Genomic DNA, 20571 nt, shown 5'->3' with positions numbered 1-20571 from the left:
CCCACCCCCAACTCGGGGGCCTGACAAAGCCAGCAGGGAAAGGGAACTAGCAGCTGTAATCCTTCCCGGCCCTGTTCCCTTCTCCTCTCACTCACCCCGTCATTCATCAGCCTCGCCTGATGCTCAGCCTCACAGCAGAGACTCTGGCCCTTTGCACAGCCATGTTGGTGTGTTGGCACCTCTCACTGGGTCCCCTTCAGATGCTTGTATGGGATGGACCGTGTGATGCTCTTTCCTAAACTAAATGACAGATGCTCCCACCACATACAAACGCACACAAATCCTTCTAATACTTAGAAAGTATTTATTTAGCTTCCTTTCAGATTTTGATCTTATCTTCTTTGGGCTAAATAAACCTACCCTTGTTCATCTCTCCTTGGTGTGCACAGAGCTCAGGTCCCAGGGTCTACAGCAGGTAAGCTCTGTAGCCCAACCTCTCCAGGCCTCAGTTCCTACACCTGTGAAATGGTGATGATGATACCCCCTTACTAGGCATGTACATGCAGTGGTATATACAGTGGTTGACACGCTAAGCAGTCGATAAATGGTACACGTGTGCGTTGTCATTTCAATCCCACCGTGTGACGGATGTAGTTTGCTAGTCTGCATTCATACAAAGTCGATCACAGCAGTCCATCCCAGTGTGACAAATGCAAAATTCTAGCAATAGTACTTGAAGCAGATTTCTGGATCATCACAGAAATATAGGGCCTGCTTCTCCAGAAGTTATGATGGCAGAAAGGACGTTGGGTCTATAATCACACCACAGTTTGATTCTTTCTGGGGACAGGAATTGGGCTGGCCTCTTCACTAAGGCATATTGGAAGCAAATGTATGAGGCTTAAGTCACGAAACTGGAATCCTTCTTTAGTTAACATTAGTGTGTTAGAGGTTCTCTGGGTACAGCACAGTGTGAGGAGTGCGGGCTATGATAGGGATCCCAGTGCCCATGGAGGTAGACCCTGCAGGGAAAATACGTGCATACGTACACAAAAATGCATACACACAAACACATATGCAGAAATATAGGACTCACTGATTACAGTATAGTTAGTTCTTAGTTATAGTTAGTATATTTAGAGTTAGTATAAATATAGTGAAAAGGTTTAATTGGAAACCTAACCCTGGGCAGAGATGGGGGGTTGTCAATACCCTTGACAGAGACATTTGTGCTGAGACAAAAGAAAGAACCAGTGTTAGCTGGACAAGAAACCTTCTAAGTCTCAGAGATCTGGGTGGGTCACTCCCTCTCTCTGGTCCTCAGTTTCCCTGTGTGAAAATGCGGAGAGGGGTGGATAAGACTAACCGTTTTCTGGGATCTAGACAACAATTCGTATTGTAGTCATCAAACTCACTAAGAGACTAGATCTTAATTATTCCAACCACTACAAAGAAATGATAATTATGTGATGTGACAGAGGTGCAAATTACTGCTCTAATAGCGATATAGCAACATAGATGTAGCAAGTCTAGAATGTACATCTATGACGAGAATGTGCTACATGTACACAATGTTAAGTGTCAAATATATTTCAATTGTTAGAAAGATTAGTAGTTTTCTGGGTTCTCAGGGAGCCCTATAGTTTTGTGAACGTGTCTCAGAGGCCACCTTAGGGGAGAATCATTGGGAAACGGACAGACAGGGCTCTGAGTTCTCTACTCAAAGAAAAAAATGTTTGAACACCACTGCACTAAACAACCTCGAAGGTCTTCTCCAGCTCTGATGGTCTGACTCCATGGCCCTCCTCTGGAAACTGAAGGGGAAACACTCCGTGGGCAGAACCCTGGGGCACCAGGCTTGTCCAGGCAGCCTGGGAAGCCAGGAGGACAGATTCCAGGCCCCGTGGGAACACAGATTGTACATGTGAGCCCTGTGAAGTCTGTGCCACCCTACGGCTACTGGTGTATGTCAGAAGTTCAAAGGAATCACACTGCCAACCATCCTAAAACACTGATGCCATTCTGAGAACTCCTCAGAGCTCCTAGAATTCCTACAAAAGCCTCAGTTGGGGCTTTTCAAACATGGCCCCTTCCCTGACATTTTGCTGTAGAGCAACTATCTGGCCACCAAGTCCTCCAGTCCCTACACTGCTGATTGCCAGGCCATAGTAGAGGACCGTTGAGAGCTTGAGGTGTCTGGCCATGATCAGGACTCTAGGCGCCAGAAGTCCCCTCCTTCCTATACCCCCGCCAGCAACAGGCTGCGCTGACCCCGTGAGCCAGCCAGGCGGAGCTCACCGAGGAAGACACCAGAGAACCTCCTCTTCCTGCCGAACTTCCCACGAGCTCCCTTGCATCTCTCCCTCCCTTCTTTCTTCTCTGTCTCCCTCCCTTTACTAACTCACTTTCCCATTCCCTGCACCCTCCCCATTGCCCCAACTTATGCAAACTCCCAGACTCCTCTGAATGCTAATGCTGAAGTTGGAGAGTGGTCTGAAGTAGACCCATCATCCTCTTACTAAGATGTAGGGCCTGAACCAGAAAGTGCTTCAGGTCTTTCCTTGTTGCGAGAATGTGACCTTTAAAGCTGGGCAGCAAGGTTACTACCAAGGCGTTACGTGAAGATTCATCCCTGGAGCCAGTACACATCAGGCAGAATCCCACGGTGCACGCTCATTCCAAGCACCACTGCCAGGCCACCACTTCTCCAAACTGCATTTATACCTAATGCTCACAAAAGGGTGTTAGGGAGCAGAAAGAAAAAGGGAGAGGTGGAGAGACCAATGAGAAAGGAGAAGAAGATGAGGGGAAAAAAAGGAAAAAGAGACACAGAAGTCCAGGTAGAGACACAGATAAAAGAGAGAAAGGCAGAGTGGATGCAGATAGAAAAAGGGACAAGGGCACATGGATGGACCTAGAGATTATCATACTAAGTGAAATGAGTCAGAAAGAGAAAGACAGATACCATATGAGATCACTTATATGTGGAACCTAAAATATGACACAAATGTTGTATAGCACAGGGAACTCGACTCGATACTCTGTAATGACCTATATGGGAAAAGAATCTAAAAGAGAATGGATATATGTGTATATGTAACTGATTCACTTTGCTGTACGGCAGAAACTAACACAACATTGTAAATCAACGATAGTCCAATAAAAATTTTAAAAATAAATAAACTAGACATAACTTGGTTTAAAAATAAAATAAAATGAAATATGAAACAAAAACAGGCTCACAGATATAGAGAACAGACTTGTGGTTACCAAGGAGGAGGGGGCATTGGGGGAGGGATGGACTGGGAGTTTGGGGTTAGTAGATGCAGATTATTACATATAGGATGGATAAACAATAAGGTCCTACTGAATTACACAGGGAACTATATTCAATATCCTGGGATAAACGATAATGGAAAGGAATAAATAAAAGAATGTATATATGTGTATAACTGAGTCACTTTGCTGTACACCAGAAATTAACACATTGTAAATCAACTATACTTCAATAAAGAAATTAATTTTTTTTAAAAAAGGGACAGGGGCAAAGGACCATGTCTTATTTTTATTAATTAGAGAAAAAACTGCCTGCAATGGAAGCATTATTTATTACTCAAAGCCTTATTAAGTTTTGGTAATAAAAAGCTAAATGTTTTTGTGCAGGGTAAAGCATAAAAGGGCAAAGCTTTCAATACAAGAAAATTTAGTGTTTGCACATGCGTAGGTAGAGAGGGGGAACTGATACAATAAAAGTAAGGAATCTGGATTAGACCGTTCTAGCCCACATACATACAGAAAGGACCCTTGAATGAGCAATGACTTTAATTTTTAGGATCCTAAATTTCGGAAATAATTGGAAAAGAGGCCTAGGACTTCCAAGGCTTTATTTTGCATGTTGTTCCTCGGAAAAGGAAAGAGATGAGAGCTGTCTTTTGGTTCGTTTCTCTCTGTCCGCCATCTACCTTTCCTACATTGGCTTCTCATGCAATAGCTACTTGATGGAAGAAAGGGCTGAGACAAAATAACAAAATTGTTCTTATGCAACCTGGTGCTCTTTCCCTTTCTTTCTGTTATGGTGGGCAGCTCCAAGGCTCCCAGATCCCTCAGCCCTGCTCTCCCCGTTACTGGTGAGGGTTGCCTCCCACCACCCACTACGTCATAGGGCCTTGTTGACCTAAGATTCACAAGCCCACCCATGTTTACTGCCCCCAGGGTAGTAGATATGTCCTTCTGGCTCTATTTTAACTGGGGAATGTTCTCCTTTTGTAATGCAATTATAGAGATATACTAAAATGGCCCACTTTTATACTGATAAGTATCAAGGCCAAAATCATCACCAGCTAAAAAGAGTTTGCTTTCAGGAGATAAAGGTTCACATAAATATTCCCAGATATCAGTGCCAGATGGTGAGGGTTTGAATTTTAGACAGAAACTGACTTCCTGCATTTAGCTTCAGTGGACACAAACTCATCTGGGATGTAAATTGACAGACATTCAATGTCAAGTCTTACTTATGCATGAAGGCATTTGAAGCAACTAGAGAATTCCATGACACTCATCCCCCCCACAGCAACCCCAGCCTAAGTGCAGTGGCACCATCCATACCCAGACCTTACATGCCACACAATACTTTGGTTAGGCTGGTAGAACAAAGATGGCAACTGCTCCTCCCCAAATCCATGGAAGACTTTGCTATTTAAACACAGCACTCTTGAACCTTCCTACATTGTTTGTGGGAACTGGTGCAGCCACTGTGGAAAACACTATGGAGGTTTCTCAAAAAGCTAAAAATACAACTACCATATGACTCAGCCATTCCACTCCTGGTGTATCCAAAAAGAAAACAAAACACTAATTCAAAAAGATACATTCATAGCAGCATTATTTATGATTGCCAAGATATGGAAGCAACCTAAGTGTCCATCAACAGATGAATGGATAAAGAAGATGTTGTATACACATATACAATGGAATACTATGCAGCCATAAAAAAGAATGAAAATTTGCCATTCGCAGCAACTTGTATGGACTTGGAGGGCATCATGCTAAATGAATAAGTCAGACAGAGAAAGACAAATACTGTATCCTATCACTTATATGTGGAATCTAAAAAATATGTATAACAAACTAGTGAATATAAAAACAAAGAAGCAGACTCACAGATATAGAGAACAAATTAGTGGTTACCAGTAGGGAGAGGGAAGTGGGGAGGGGCAGTATAGGGGTATGAGATTAAGAGGTACAAACTTTTAGGTATAAAATAATCTACAAAGATATATTGTACAACACAGGGAATATAGCCAATATTTCATAATAACTATAAATGGAGTATAACCTTTAAAAATTGTGAATCACTATATTGTATACCTGTGACTTGTATAATACTGTACATCAACTATACTTCAATAAAAAATAAACTTAAAAAAGAAAAAACAGCCCTCTTGCCTGCTGAGCTCAAATATGATCTCAGAATCCTACCCACACATGGGAGTTGGCACTTGCAATGGAACTTTCTTTTTTTTCTCTTTTTTTTTTTTTTTTTGCGGTTCGCAGGCCTCTCCTGTTGAGGAGCACAGGCTCTGGACGCGCAGGCTTAGCGGCCATGGCTCACAGGCCCAGCCGCTCCACGGCATGTGGGATCTTCCCGGACCGAGGCACGAACCCGTGTCCCCTGCATTGGCAGGCGGACTCTCAACCACTGCGCCACCAGGGAAGCCCTGCAATGGAAATTTCTGCTGTCCTTGTTCTAAGATCCTCTAGATCTCTAGAACCTCCTCCCTCCCAAGTAACTTCTGCATGTTCATAAAGACTTTCTGCCATCGTATTCTTACTTCATGTGAACCCACAGGAATGACACCAGTGCTGGGGAATTTAAGATCAATTATGCAAGAAGAGCATTTCTATGAAATACCAATAAAAGTATTTGGGAGGGATCATCTGAAACCCTGAATGAGCTTCAGCTAATGTGTGATCAAATATGCAACAGTGATTCTCAGAAGGAGGCAATTTTCACATCCCAGGGCACAATTATTAGTGTCTAGAGACAAATCTTAGTCATTATAACTGGCAATGTCACCTGGTGAGAAAAGGCCAGGGATGCTGCTAAACATTCCAAAATGCACAGGACAGGCCTCAACAACTAAGAATTATCCAGTTCAAAATGCAAGGGTGTTAAGGTTGAGAAACCCTGATAGACATGAAGGCTGAGTATTTAGTGGTAGAAAGACCATAAGGGAAGTTCTCATCCAGCTCTCTCGTGTTAGGATGAACCTGAGACTCACACAAAAGTCTATGTGGACAGCTCAGCAGAATTAGCAAATAAGCCTATACATCCTTCTAATGCGACAATAAAACTTGGTTTATATGTGGAGGATGGCAGGCTATCATTTCCCTGACAGTCCATTTGTATAGTTAAACAGAGATTAGAACTAATATCATTGGTTCTATGCATGGGTCGTTGGATTCAGTAGTACAGGGTAGTAGGGGGCGGTATTGCCTTTTTTTATACATGTAGATATTATAACTCATTCATTCACTTAAACATTTAGTACACAAATATTTATTTTAGGCTTTTTATTGTGCTGATGCAAGTAATACAACAATCAGCAAAGATGACCCTTGCCCTCAAAAGTTTGCAATCTGCTGGGAGAGATGGGCAACAGCAAATTCAATGCAGCATAATCAATGTTGTGTTGGGAGAGCCTATGGGAGCATAGAGGAGGGGCATCCAGCCTGGTCTTGGTAGCCAGGGAAAGTGTTTTCAGAGGGAATGAGGTCTGAGCTGAGCTCTGGAGGGAGAGTAGAAGTTAGAAACTCTAAAACTGAGCCCCTAGTGCAGTGTACTACTCCATTTGCTAAGCACAACTAGCACGTTGGAAACCCACTTAAGGCTCTAAGCCTGAATCAGACGGTATTTGCACTGGCTATTGGTTTCTCCTGGGCCCATGCATCATGTTTTACACAGAAATAGTTAATAACTGTCATGTGACTACATTCAGATTTTTACACATGGTGTATCAGGACACTCAACTCTGAGCTTCAGGGGGGTGTGTGTATGGGTAGAAAAATAAGTCAGCCTTTCTCAGCTAGTGTAAACAGCTCTTTGCAGGAAACTGCTCTCAGCAGGAAGCCACTTCCTCCTCACTTTAGCACAGCTAGATTGTAATTAACTTTTTTTTTTGTATTTTTATTGGAATACAGTTGATTTACAATGTTGTTAGTTTCAGGTGTACAGCAAAGTGAATCAGTTATACATCTACATATATCCACACTTTTTTAGATTCTTTTCCCATATAGGTCATTACAGATTACTGAGTTCCCTGTGCTATACAGTATGTCCTTATTAGTTATCTATTTTATATATAGTAGTTTGTATATGTCAGTCCCAATCTCCCAATTTATCCCTCCCCAACCCTTTTGCTGCTGGTAACCATAAGCTTGTCTTCTACATCTGTGACTCTATATCACTTTTGTAAATAAGTTCGTTTACACCATTTCACTAATTTTAAATCAGACACCCCAATTCTCTACAATCTCTGGCCCAAGTACACCTTTCAAATCTTTTAATCACACAATACCTTGCCTAACTCATCGGTTCTTTCCACAGATCAAAGAAGTAGAAATGAAGAATAAGTAATTAACAGATGACCAGATCTCTTCCCTAGCTTCCCCGTCAGTAATCTCCCGAACGGACTGTGTGACCAAACTGCATGAACAAGGTAACATCTTAGAGGAAGATCACCAGAAGTCTACAAGCCTGCACACAGTGAGGGATGGTGATGATTCTGACCCCCTATCTCAATGACTAACTGAGATTACTTCCCTCCTTCCCTTTAAAAGTATCATGGACGAATCTTCAGAAGTGGTTTTGGGGGGAGGCTGAGTCTACCATCTCCCCATATTGCAGGCATTCTGATTAAAGGCATCTTTCCTTTCTACCAACATTTGCGAGTATGTAATTGATTTTGTAAGCAGCAAGCAGTGGGACCCCCACCCCCTGCATTTGATAACACTAGCAGGGCTCTGTCCCCATGAAACATCAGGCCTCTACTGCCAAAGCTGGGCAGGGAGGATCCAGGAGAAAGCTACTTCCTAAGGCACAGCACTCGCCGGCTGGCTTACCCAGCCGTTATCAGCATCTTTACTTCCTGCAATCCAAGAACTTCCTCATCTTGCTTCCTCGAACACCTGGTGTTATAATCAGGTGAGCAGACAGAGTGAGCAGGTAAATAATGAAAACCCAGATGCCAAACCTGAGTCAAGTTCAGTATGGAGAATGAAGCGTTCTCTCCCCATAACCCGCAGGTAACACTTTCTCCCCACCTCCTATCTCGAGGGCTTCCTAACCCCTCACTCTTCATTCCCCAACCTGCTCTAACCACCTTCACTCTCCCTGCAGGTCAGGCAGCTGTGGATAGACTTGTGTACTGTATCAAGTTCCAACAAACCGAATGAATTCAAGCTTCAATTATTTTTTCAGTCTACAAAGGGAAGCACTATGTGATGTGACTCTTTCTCTGCACTTAGAGTTGACAGAGATACATGGTTGGGGGAGAAGGTGTTTTGATTTTCATTTATTTATTTGTAAGTTTTATTAAAGTTCACCTATTACCCACATGCCTCGGGCTCCCTATAGAGAAACAAATATCACATTTGAAGCAGCTGGTTTCCAAGATGCCAAATTAAAATAGATGAAGAGGTAAGGAGGGGAAAAAAATAAAAACATTAAGCTGAAACTTCTTCACTCCCAAGTGCATGGTGCCTTCTACTATATTGCACACATGAAATTGACTCCCAATGTAATTAGACCAGAGCTACAAGGTAAACAAACAAAAACAATTCTCAAATTATTCAGACTCCCAGAGCTATTCTTTTGCAATCACTCAAGTAACTGAGGAAAGAGCCAATTTTTTAATATAAATTGGTTATCAGCATCTACACTCTCCAAGCGATTCCAACACCCCATCTGCCCAAGAATATAGTCACTAGCTGAGTTGTGAATCAAAGGCAAGAATCATCCTTCCCACCCACTGTCATAAGCCTTTCTTCCATAGGACAATCCCACTGGAACCTGCAGTTTATTCCAACAGTCCTTAAAAGCTACTGGTCCAATTAGAAGGAGCTGGAGAGTTCCTCGGGTCTGCAGTAGACAACATACTCCAGTTAGAGTCAGTTGTCTTGGCAGCATTATGAATGGCACCTCCACAGAGACAGAGATTAACTCTCTCTTTGCAGCCCCGAGTTAGAACTGCCGTAATATCCTCCATCTCACCCCAAAGATCCAGGAATGGTTCTACTGCTGTCCAGGTTGAAAATGAGCCATGGAGACAGAAGAGCATCTTTCACTGAACTCAGAGGGGAAAGAAATAACCACGTTTCAAAAGAGGCACTTACTGGATTTCAGCAATGCTGCCAGAACTTCAGTGGCTGCCCTGGGGAAAGAGAAAGAAAAGTGGAAAAGTCAATGTTCAATGGTCTTTTTGTCAGCCCATGGATCCCATAGCTGGCCGGCTCATTGCTGCCACCTAACTGCCCCAATATTAACCAGGTAGCAGGCACTCCATTGATTCTACTGCTGACCATTAAAGGGGCACAAATGTAGAAATCACGCTGAGTGAAGTGTCTGTCTTGCAAATGGGTCTCAAGAGTCCCTTTCTCTGCTGAAAGTCTCTTCCCCTCCCACTCTTGCCTCCCACCTTCCACCAACTTCCTCACGCTGTGCTCCTTCCAGCCAGAGCTCTTGCAGTCCCTTGATTTATACCTGGAAACCCTGGGGACTCTGGAGAATGGGTTGGGAGGGGGTGAGACTTGAAGGTTGAGTGAGTACAGCAGTGCACTGCAAACTTCTTGAAACACTCACGGCCCTGGGAACACACTAGAAAACATTCACACATTGGAAAGCAAAGCTGGTTCCTTAGGGTAAAAAATGGTTACATTGCATTTTCCTTCCAAATTCATTGTTTTCTTCCATGAAAGAATTTGACAGCCTTTGCAGTGAGGGGAGGCATACAGAATGAAAATGCATTTGGCTCAGGTCTTAGTGACCCTTCAGTCTACTCCCTGAGCCTGGGAAGGTCACACAAAGACCCACTTACAGGGCAGAGGAAAACTTCATGGCACTGAGAACACTGTGGGAGGGAGAATGTGTCCTTTTTTAAATTAAAGAAGAGAAGTATTCCGCACAGCCCTACTAACTTATGCTTAAGGCCTGTTAAACAGTGATATGTCCCCAGCACCCTTCTGAGAACTGGGGGAACAGGCCAAAGAGGCTAGATCACCCTTCCAAGATTATATAGACATGTGAGCAGAACTGGGGCCCCAAACCCAGGAATCTCACTTCCCATCTTTGCTTCCTTCACATCCACTGTTCTCCAGAATCTCTCTCGGTACTTTCTTTGCCCTGGTCTCTGCCCAGTTGATAACGGACAATTCTCTTTGCAATACATTATTTACTATTGAGCAATAGAGCTGACAGTAAAAATAATAATAATAATAACAAAGGAATGAATAAAAATAAACTAAAACAGAAAGTAGGCACTTGAAACCTTACTGCTTCCCATAACCCACGAGGGAATCCTGCAAAGCAGTGGCCTGAAACTCACTGATGCAAACCCATGTCTGGGATGACCCCCAGCTCTGTGAGACCAAACAACTGCAGGGCAGTCATAAAGAAGGCAAGGCTAGTTTTCACCGATAGACTACATCATTTCTCCTTCCCAACCATGACTTCCTCTAATCAACTTTCAGCTTCCTCAGCTACGCTCTTTTGTAACACGACATAGTGCTGTTGCAGGAAGGAGGACCTCTTCCAAGGCCCCGAGAAGGGGACCCCTTCTTGTCTAACACTTGGAAATAAATGTCCAAGGAGACAAAGTTGTCTCTTGCTGGGAGACAATCCATGCAAGTGGTTACCATCATGCCTGGCTAAGGCGGGCAGTTTTGGCCAAACAGCGGGGCAACAGTGGATTTAAGAAAGGGCACGTTGAAGGTGTTGCTGGCAGCCCAAGCCAGTGTGGAAAATCTGTGAGCCACAGTGCAGAGCTCCTGGCTTGGGTTGGGAGAAAATGAATATCAGTACTTTGGGGAAAAGCAGAGTAGCCATATTGAGTTCATCAGAGGAGGTTAGCAGAGAAGAAGGAAACCACAGAAGCAGGAAAAGGAAGAATGGGGATGTCCCAAGCAAAATACCTAGCCAGGTCCTTAGGTCACAGGTCAGGTCTTAGGGCAACTCTGCATTTACGATTTGCATGGCACCTTTGTTTGGGCGAGTTCACCGTGGAGGTAGGGCTCTGGTAGATAATAGTTTTATAAGGGATACACTGGTGGTGGGGAAGAACAGGCTTCAGGCAGGTCAGTTAGGAGGATCTGAGGTAACAGGGTCCCCAGCCAAAAGAGTGACAAAGAGGAAGAAGGAAGAGAGAGGGGTTAAAGAGAAGTTTAGAGTCTTGCTACTCAAAGCATGGGTCTCCCACCTGCACCTTCATATTTCCTGAGAGCCAAATAGAAATGCAGACTCTCAAGCCCCATCTCTGGCCTGCTGAATCAGTACATTTATTCTAGCAGATAATTCATATGCATATTAACCTTTGAGAATAACTGGTTTAGAGGACAGTATCAATCTGGCTCAGTTACTCATTGATGTTGCGAGGAAGATTCAAGGGGACTCCCAGATCTCAACCCTCTAGAAGGTAGCTAATAGTATGATAACATAATAAATAAACATGAATCCAAACAGTGACATGATACAGCAGAAAATACATGGTAAGTGTCACATTAGCCAAAGATGGGAGAGAAGCAAGAAGAACTACAATCCGGCAGTCTGTGGAACAAAAAACACATTCACTGAAAGACAGACAAGAAGAAAAGGCAGAGGGCTACGTATCAGATGAAGGAACAAGATAAAACCCCAGAAAAACAACTAAATGAAGTGGAGATACGCAACCTTCCAGAAAAAGAATTCAGAATCACGATAGTGAAGATGATCCAGGACCTTGGAAAAAGAATGGACGCAAAGACTGAGAAGATACAAGAAATGTTTAACAAAGATCTGGACGAATTAAAGAACAAACAAACAGAGATGAACAATACAATAAATGAAATGAAAACTACAGTAGAAGGAATCAATAGCAGAATAATTGAGGTGGAAGAACGGATAAGTGACCTGGAAGACAGAATGGTGGAATTCAATGCTGTGAAACAGAATAAAGAAAAAAGAATGAAAAGAAATGAAGACAGCCTAAGAGACCTCTGGCTGTTAACGTAACAACATTCACATTATAGGGGGTCCCAGAAGGAGAAGAGAGAGAAAAAGGACGCAAGAAAGTATTTGAAGAGATTAGAGTTGAAAACTTCCCTAACATTGGAAAGGAAAGAGCCACCCAAGTCCAGGCAGCACAGACAGTCCCATACAGGATAAACCCAAGGAGAAACACGCTGAGACACATAGTAATCAAATTGGCAAAATTAAAGACAAAGACAAATTATTGAAAGCAGCAAGGGAAAAACAACAAATAACATACAAAGAACTCCCATAAGATTAACAGCTGATTTCTCAGCAGAAACTCCACAAGCCAGAAGGGAGTGGCATGATATACTTAAAGTGATGAAAGGGAAGACACTACAACCAAGATTACTCTACCCAGCAAGGGTCACATTCAGATTCGATGAAGAAATCAAAAGCGTTACAGACAAGCAAAAGCTAAGAGAAGTCAGCACCACCAAACCAGCTCTACAACAAATGCTAAAGGAACTTTTCAAAGTGGGAAACACAAGAGAAGGACTTACAAAAACAAACCCAAAACAATTAAGAAAATGGTCATAGGAACATACATATCTATAATTACCTGAAACGTGAATGGATTAAATGCTCCAACCAAAAGACACAGGCTTGCTGAATGGATACAAAAACAAGACCCATATATGTGGTGTCTAGAAGAGACCCACTTCAGACCTAGGGACACATATAGACTGAAAGTAAGGGGATGGAAAAGATAGTCCATGAAAATGGAAATCAAAAGAAAGCAATACTCATATCAGGTAAAAGAGACTTTAAAATAAAGAATGTTACAAGAGACAAGGAAGGACACTACGTAATGATCAAGGGATCAATCCAAGAAGAAGATATAACAATTATAAACATATATGTACCCAACATAGGAACACCTCAATACATAGGAAACTGCTAACAGCTATAAAAGAGGAAATTGACAGTAACACAATAATAGTGGGGGACTTTAAGACCTCACTTACACCAATGCACAGATCATCCAAACAGAAAATTAATAAGGAAACAAAAGCTTTAAATGACACAATAGCCAGATAGATTTAATTGATATTTATAGGACATTCCATCCAAAAACAGCAGACTACACTTTCTTCTCAAGTGCACATGGAACATTCTCCAGGATAGATCACATCTTGGAGCACGAATCAAGCCTCAGTAAACTTAAGAAAATTGAAATCATATCAAGCATCTTTTCTGACCACAGCACTGTGAGATTAGAAATGAATTACAGGGAGAAAAATGTAAAAAACACAAACACATGGAAGCTAAACAATACGTTACTAAATAACCAAGAGATCACTGAAGAAATCAGAGGAAAACAAACAATACGTAGAGACAAATGACAATGAAAACACGACGATCCAAAACCTATGGGATACATCAAAAGTGGTTCTAAGAGGGAAGTTTATAGCTATACAAGCCTACCTCAAGAAACAAGAAAAGTCTCAAATAAGCAATCTAACCTTATCCCAAAAGGAACTAGGGAAAGAAGAACAAACAAAACCCAAAGTTATCAGAAGGAAAGAAATCATAAAGATCTGAGCAGAAATAAATGAAATAGAAACAAAGAAAACAACAGCAAACATCAGTAAAACTAAAAGCTGGTTCTTTGAGAAGATAAAAGAGAGTTGATAAACAATTAGCCAGACTCATCAAGAAACAGAGGGAGAGGACTCAATTCAACAAAATTAGAAATGAAAAAGGAGAAGTTACAACAGACACCGCAGAAATACAAAGCATCCTAAGAGACTACTATAAGCAAATCTATGCCAATAAAATGGACAACCTGGAAGAAATGGACAAATTCTTAGAAAGGTAAAACCTTTCAAGACTGAACCAGGAAAAAACAGAAAATATGAACAGACCAATCACAAGTAATGAAATTGAAGCTGTGATTAAAACTCTTCCAACAAAAGTCCAGGACCAGATGGCTTCACAGGTGAATTCTATCAAATATTTAGAGAAGAGCTAACACCCATCCTTCCCAAACTCTGCCACAAAATTGCAGAGGAAGGAACGCTCCCAAACTTATTATATGAGGCCACCATCACCCTGATACCAAAACCAGACAAAGATACTACAAAAAAACAAAATTACAGACCAATATCACTGATGAATATACATGCAAAAATCCTCAACAAAATACCAGCAAACAGAATCCAACAACACATTAAAGGGATCACACACCATGATCAAGTGGGATTTATCCCAGAGATGCAAGGAGTCTTCAATATATGCAAATCAATCAACGTGATATACCAGATTAACAAACTGAAGAATAAAAACCATACGATCATCTCAATAGATGCAGAAAAAGCTTTTGACAAAATCCAACACCCATTTATGATAAAAACTCTCCAGAAAGTGGGCATGGAGGGAACCTACCTCAACATAATAAAGACCATATATGACAAACCCACAGCAAACATCATTCTCAATGGTGAAAAACTGAAAGCATTTCTTGTAAGATCAGGAACAAGACAAGGATGTCCACTCTCACCACTATTATTCAACGTAGTTTTGGAAGTCCTAGCCACGGCAATCGTAGAAGAAAAACAAATAAAAAGAATACAAATTGGAAAAGAAGAAGTAAAACTGTCACCGTTTGCAGATGACCTGAAACTATACATAGAGAATCCTAAAGATGCCACCAGAAAACTACTAGAGCTAATCAATGAATTTGGTAAAGTTGCATGATACAAAATTAATGCACAGAAATCTCCTGTTTTCCTATACACTAATGATGAAAAATCTGAAAGAGAAATTAAGGGAAAACTCCCACTTACCATTGCAACAAAAAGAATAAAAGACCTAGGAATAAACCTACTAGGAGACAAAAGACCTGTATGCAGAAAACTATTAGACAATGATGAAAGAAATTAAAGATGATGCCAACAGATGGAGAGATATACCATGTTCTTGGATTGGAAGAATCAATATTGTGAAAATGACTATACTACCGAAAGCAATCTACAGATTCAATGCAATCCCTATCAAATTACCAATGGCAATTTTTAGAGAACTAGAACAAAAGATCTTAAAATTTGTATGGAGACACAAAAGACCCCAAATAGCCAAAGCAGTCTTGAGGGAAAAAAACGCAGCTGGAGGAATCAGACTCCCTGACTTCAGACTGTACTACAAAGCTACAGTAAACAAGACAATATGGTACTGGCAGAAAAACAGAAACATAGATCAATGGAACAAGATAGAAAGCCCAGAGGTAAACCCACGCACCTATGGTCAACTAATCAATGACAAAGGAGGCAAGGATATACAATGGAGAAAAGACAGTCTCTTCAATAAGTGGTGCTGGGAAAACTGGACAGCTACATGTAAAAGAATGAAGTTAGAACACTCCCTAACACCATACACAAAAATAAATTCAAAATGGATTAGGGACCTAAATGTAAGACCGGACACTATAAAGCTCTCAGAGGAAAACACAGGAAGAACACTCTTTGACATAAATCACAGCAAGATCTTTTCTGATCCACCTCCTAGAGTAATGGAAATAAAAACAAAAATAAACAAATGGGACCTAATGAAACTTAAAAGCTTTTGCACAGCAAAGGAAAACATAAGCAAGATGAAAAGACAACCCTCAGAATGGAAGAAAATATTTGCAAAGGAATCAATAGACAAAGGATTAATCTCCAAAATATATAAACAGCTCATGCAGCTCAATATTAAAAAAACAAATAACCCAATCCAAAAATGGACAGAAGACCTAAATAGACATTTCTCCAAAGAAGACATACAGATGGGCAAGAAGCACATGAAAAGCTGCTCAACATCACTAATTATTAGAGAAATGCAAATCAAAACTACAATGAGGGGCCTCCCTGGTGGCGCAGTGGTTGAGAGTCCGCCTGCCGATGCAGGGGATACGGGTTTGTGCCCCGGTCCGGGAGGATCCCATATGCCGCGGAGCGGCTGGGCCCGTGAGCCATGGCCGCTGGGCCTGCGCATCCGGAGCCTATGCTCCGCAACGGGAGAGGCCACAACAGTGAGAGGCCCGCATACCGCAAAAAAAAAAAAAAAAAAAAAAAACTACAATGAGGTATCACCTCACAACAGTTAGAATGGGCATCATAAGGAAATCTACAAACAACAAATGCTGGAGAGGGTATGGAGAAAAGGGAACCCTCTTGCACTGTTGGTGGGAATTTAAATTGATACAGCCACTATGGAGAACAGTATGGAGGTTCCTTAAAAAAGTAAAAATAGAATTACCATATGATCCAGCAATCCCACTACTGGGCATATACCAAGAGAAAACCATAATTCCAAAATACACATGCACTCCAATGTTCATTGCAGCACTATTTACAATAGCCAGGTCACGGAAGCAACCTAAATGCCCATCAACAGACAAATGGATAAAGAAGATGTGGTACATATATACAATGGAATAATGTTCAGCCATAAAAAGGAACGAAATTGGGTCATTATTGAGACGTGGATGGATCTAGAGGCTGCCATACTCAGTGAAGTAAGTCAGGAAAACAAATATCGTATATTAACGCATATATGTGGAACCTAGAAAAATGGTACAGATGAACCGGTTTGCAGGGCAGAAATTGAGACACAGACGTAGAGAACAAACGAATGGACACTAAGTGGGGAAAGCGGTAGGGGGGTGGGGGTGGGGGTGGGATGAATTGGGAGATTGGGATTGACATGTATACACTGATGTGTATAAAATTTATGACTAATAAGAACCTGCTATATAAAAAAATAAAATAAAATTCAAACATTAAAAGGAAAAAGAAAATATAGTTGAGCATAAGTTAATGGAATAAATTAAAATCACCCAAATGTCTCTCACCTAACTACTGTGAAACTCCAGAATGAATCTGTTCATATCAACTCTAGGACCCCTTCAAACTGTTCTTTCAGCTGCAACTAGAGTGATCTTCCCAAGAACATCTGATTAAGGAAACCTCACATTGCCACTCCCATGCCACCTTTCACTCTTGGATAAAAATCCAAATCCTAAAACATTGGTCTAGGAGACCCTACAAAGTCTGGCTCCTGTCACCTGCTCCAGCCTAGTTTCATACCACCCTCTTACTCTCTGTGGTTCTGCCCCTCTGGCCTTTTTCCAAGCTTTGGAACATGTTCCCATAACTTGTCCTTTGTCCTTGCTAATGACACAGCCTAAAATGCTCTAGACCTTCCCCTCCTCCTTCACATCCTAACTCAGGTGTCACTTCCGTAGGAAAGACTTCTGTGACCCCTAGCCTAGGTCCAGGCCCTCTAATTGGTGTGTTCATCCTTTGCAACCCACCCTTTTTAATTGCTCAATTTAGTTTGTAATTCTTCACTCATTTCATGATTATTTTATGAATGTCTGTCTCCTCTTTCAGCCTGCAAACTCCAGAAAAGAGAAAACATTTTGCTTTGCCTTATTCTACCCCCACCATTTAATAGTATTTGAAAACAGAACACCATCGAATATTTGTTGAACCTTTTCCAAATATCAGGCCCTAGGAGCTTTATATACACTGTCTATTCATTCGACAAATATTTACTGAGCACTTACTATGTGCTGGGATAAACTGATAAACCAAAGGTTCTTGCACTCAAAAGGGTTAGGGTGAAAGAAATAGTTAATAGGTAATCAGTATTTTTGAGGAATACATTAAATGAGCATTCTAAAATGTGGTCAGTGCTATGAGGGGGAAAAAAAGAAAAGTAAGAACAAGGTAAAGAGATAAGATGCACAGGGCTGGCTTGCAAGTTTGGCTACAGTAGGCTTCATGGAGAAGGGAAATTCTGAGCAAAGGCATGAAGGAGGGAAGAAAGTTGCTATATGAATATCAGAAGGAAGCATGTTCAGACCCTCTAAAATGACAATAGGCCTGACCTGTTCAAGGAAGAGCAAGTTGGCCAGGGCTGCTGGAGCCAAAACAGATGAGAGGAGAGGAGCAGGAGCTGGGGTGAGCAGTAACAGGGAACTATTCATGTAGAGCCTGGTAAGCACTCTAAAGGCCTTCCTTTCACTCCAAGTGAGGGATTCACTACAGGATTTTCAGCAATGATCTAACATGTTTTAAGAAGATTTCTCTGACTGCTCTATTTTTCAAAAGAGAAAAGGACTCTAAGGAAGCAAGAGTAGAAACCAGACACAGACCAGAGTAGAAAGCAGCAGAGAGCTTTGTGGAGCAAACCAAATACAGCAATGAGTAAAAAATGTTATAGACAATGGTCAAGTGGGATTTCTCCCAGGAATGCAGGGTTGGTTGAACATCTGAAAATCAACCAATGTAATAACCCACCGTAATAATAAAATAAAGAATAAAACCATATTATCATTTTAATAGACACAGGAAAAGCGTTTGATAAAATCCATTACGCTTTCATGATAAAAATACTCAACAAACTAGGGATAGAAGATAACTTCCTCCACCTAATAAAGGGATCTACTTAAAACCAATAGTTAACATGAAACTTAATGGAGAAAGATGATTGAATGCTTTCCTTCTATGAACAGGAACAAAATAAGGATGTCCATTTTCACCACCTCTGTTCAATATTGTACTGGAGGTTCTAACCAGGGCATTTAGGAAGGAGGGAACAAAGGAAGGAAGGAAGGAAAGAAGGAAGGAAGGAAGGAAGGAAGGAAGGAAGGAAGGAAAGAAAGAAGGGAGGAAAGAAAGGCATGCAGATTGGAAAAGAGGGAGTAAAACCATCTTATTTATAGACGGTTGGGTCTTGTATATAGAAAGTAAATGAATCCACTAAAGAACTATCAGAAATAATAAGTTCTGCAATCAATATTCAAAGATCAATTATATTCCTGTAAACTAGCAATGAATAGCTCAAAAATGAGATTTAAAATGGCAATCTCACTTACAATGGCAGCAAAAGAATAAAATTCCTCGTAATAAATTTAATAAAAGAAACTCAAGCCTTTTACACTGAAAGCTAGAAAACTCTGTTTTTAAAAAATTAAAGAAAATCTAAATGAATAGAAATCACCTAAATATCAGCAGTCACCTAACTACTGCTATAGCCCCAAAACTGATGCATCCATATTCACTCTAGGTCCCTTCAAACTGTTCTTCAGGGTACAACTAGAGGGATCTTCTCAAGAAGAACATGGATATGTCTTGAATTTGGAGATAACAGGATTTCTTGGCAACTTGCTATGGAGAAGTAACATAAGCTAACTTATTTCCCATAACAATTCCCATTTTATAGATGAAGGGACTATTCAAGGTAAATTAACCCACCTGAAGTAACATTAGAAAGCAGCAGAGCTGGAACTTCACCTCAACTCTGTCTGACCCCAACATCTGGCAATTATGCCAGCCACCCAGCAGAACCTGGAGCACTGGGCTCAGCGATCTTTCCCATTCATTGCTAGTTTACAGAAATACAATTGATTTTTGAATATTGATCTTTTACCACGGTCACATTGCAGAACCTGTTTATTAGTTCTGATAGTTTTTTAGTGGATTCATTGAGACTTTCTATATACAAGATGAAACCATCTATAAATAAGACAGTTTCCAGAAAAAAAGAAGTAGGTAGCCCTAGAATTTAACCCTAGATCCTCTCGAGAATTGGCCATGGGATGTGGAGTTGTAGCAGCAGAAACAGAAAGTGGAGGGAAAAGGAGTTATTTAAATAACAGGCGGATAAAGCAGGAGGACCTTTAAAAGGGATAGAACACATTGCCTGCAGATCAGAGGCGCCCAGAATGCCATCTGGTACCGTCCCAGCCTCCTGCCTGGCTGAAGAGGGAATAGGAGGATGGGTAAAAGCAGACACACACACACACAAACACACAAACACACACACACGGCCAATTACCAAGGAAAATGGATGACAAATGGATCTTACTAATCACTATTTTTCAGAGACAGAGGAGAAAACAGAAATGGAAACTGAGATGGCCCCTACTGTGGACATATGGTACAAACTTTGAACCAGATCCTGTGCCCAGCATGGAACTTGTCCATTTTATCCTGGGAAAAAAAGAAAAGAAAAAGTACCCCTCCCCCCAACTCTATCCAGATGCTGTCAAAGACATCTTGTGGGAATCATCATCAATCGTGGGAAGTTTTTACTAAAGAAATGGAAACCCAGACCTCAGACTGCTTTGGTTAGGAAAAACTCAGCAGAGAGTGTGACAGGGGGGCTGGCTACTGCCTGAGCCAGCGAACCAGGAGCACAGCACTGCAGTCAAGGCTGGGAGGACCCCACCCACCTGACTTTTCCTAAGCAGAAACTATGCAAAGGGGAGCTGGTTTTGAAGCACTTCCAAATACATGGGCAATATCATCAAGACCAAGGACTCAGACAAAAGAATTTCAATAATAGTAGAGGAATTTAAC

The 20571-nt window shown here is 41.4% G+C and overlaps 1 protein-coding gene across 1 annotated transcript in view; it reads right to left on the bottom strand.

Moving 5' to 3' along the window:
* Nucleotides 1-20571, bottom strand: part of LOC308614034 (cytosolic carboxypeptidase 4-like) — a gene marked incomplete at both ends in the record, with an annotated part of 110209 nt that overhangs the window by 58766 nt on the left and 30872 nt on the right. Inside the window, one exon of the mRNA XM_081228250.1 lies at nt 9334-9371. Coding sequence (XP_081084376.1) covers nt 9334-9371 — 38 coding nt within the window. The remainder of the gene's footprint in view (nt 1-9333; nt 9372-20571) is intronic.

The sequence above is a fragment of the Mesoplodon bidens genome (assembly GCF_964165515.1).
Source record: "Mesoplodon bidens genome assembly, chromosome: 3".
In the NCBI taxonomy this organism is placed as follows: Eukaryota; Metazoa; Chordata; class Mammalia; order Artiodactyla; family Ziphiidae; genus Mesoplodon; species Mesoplodon bidens.
The sequence above is the reverse complement of the archived record's forward strand: the minus strand, read 5'-3'. Positions and strand labels throughout refer to the sequence as shown.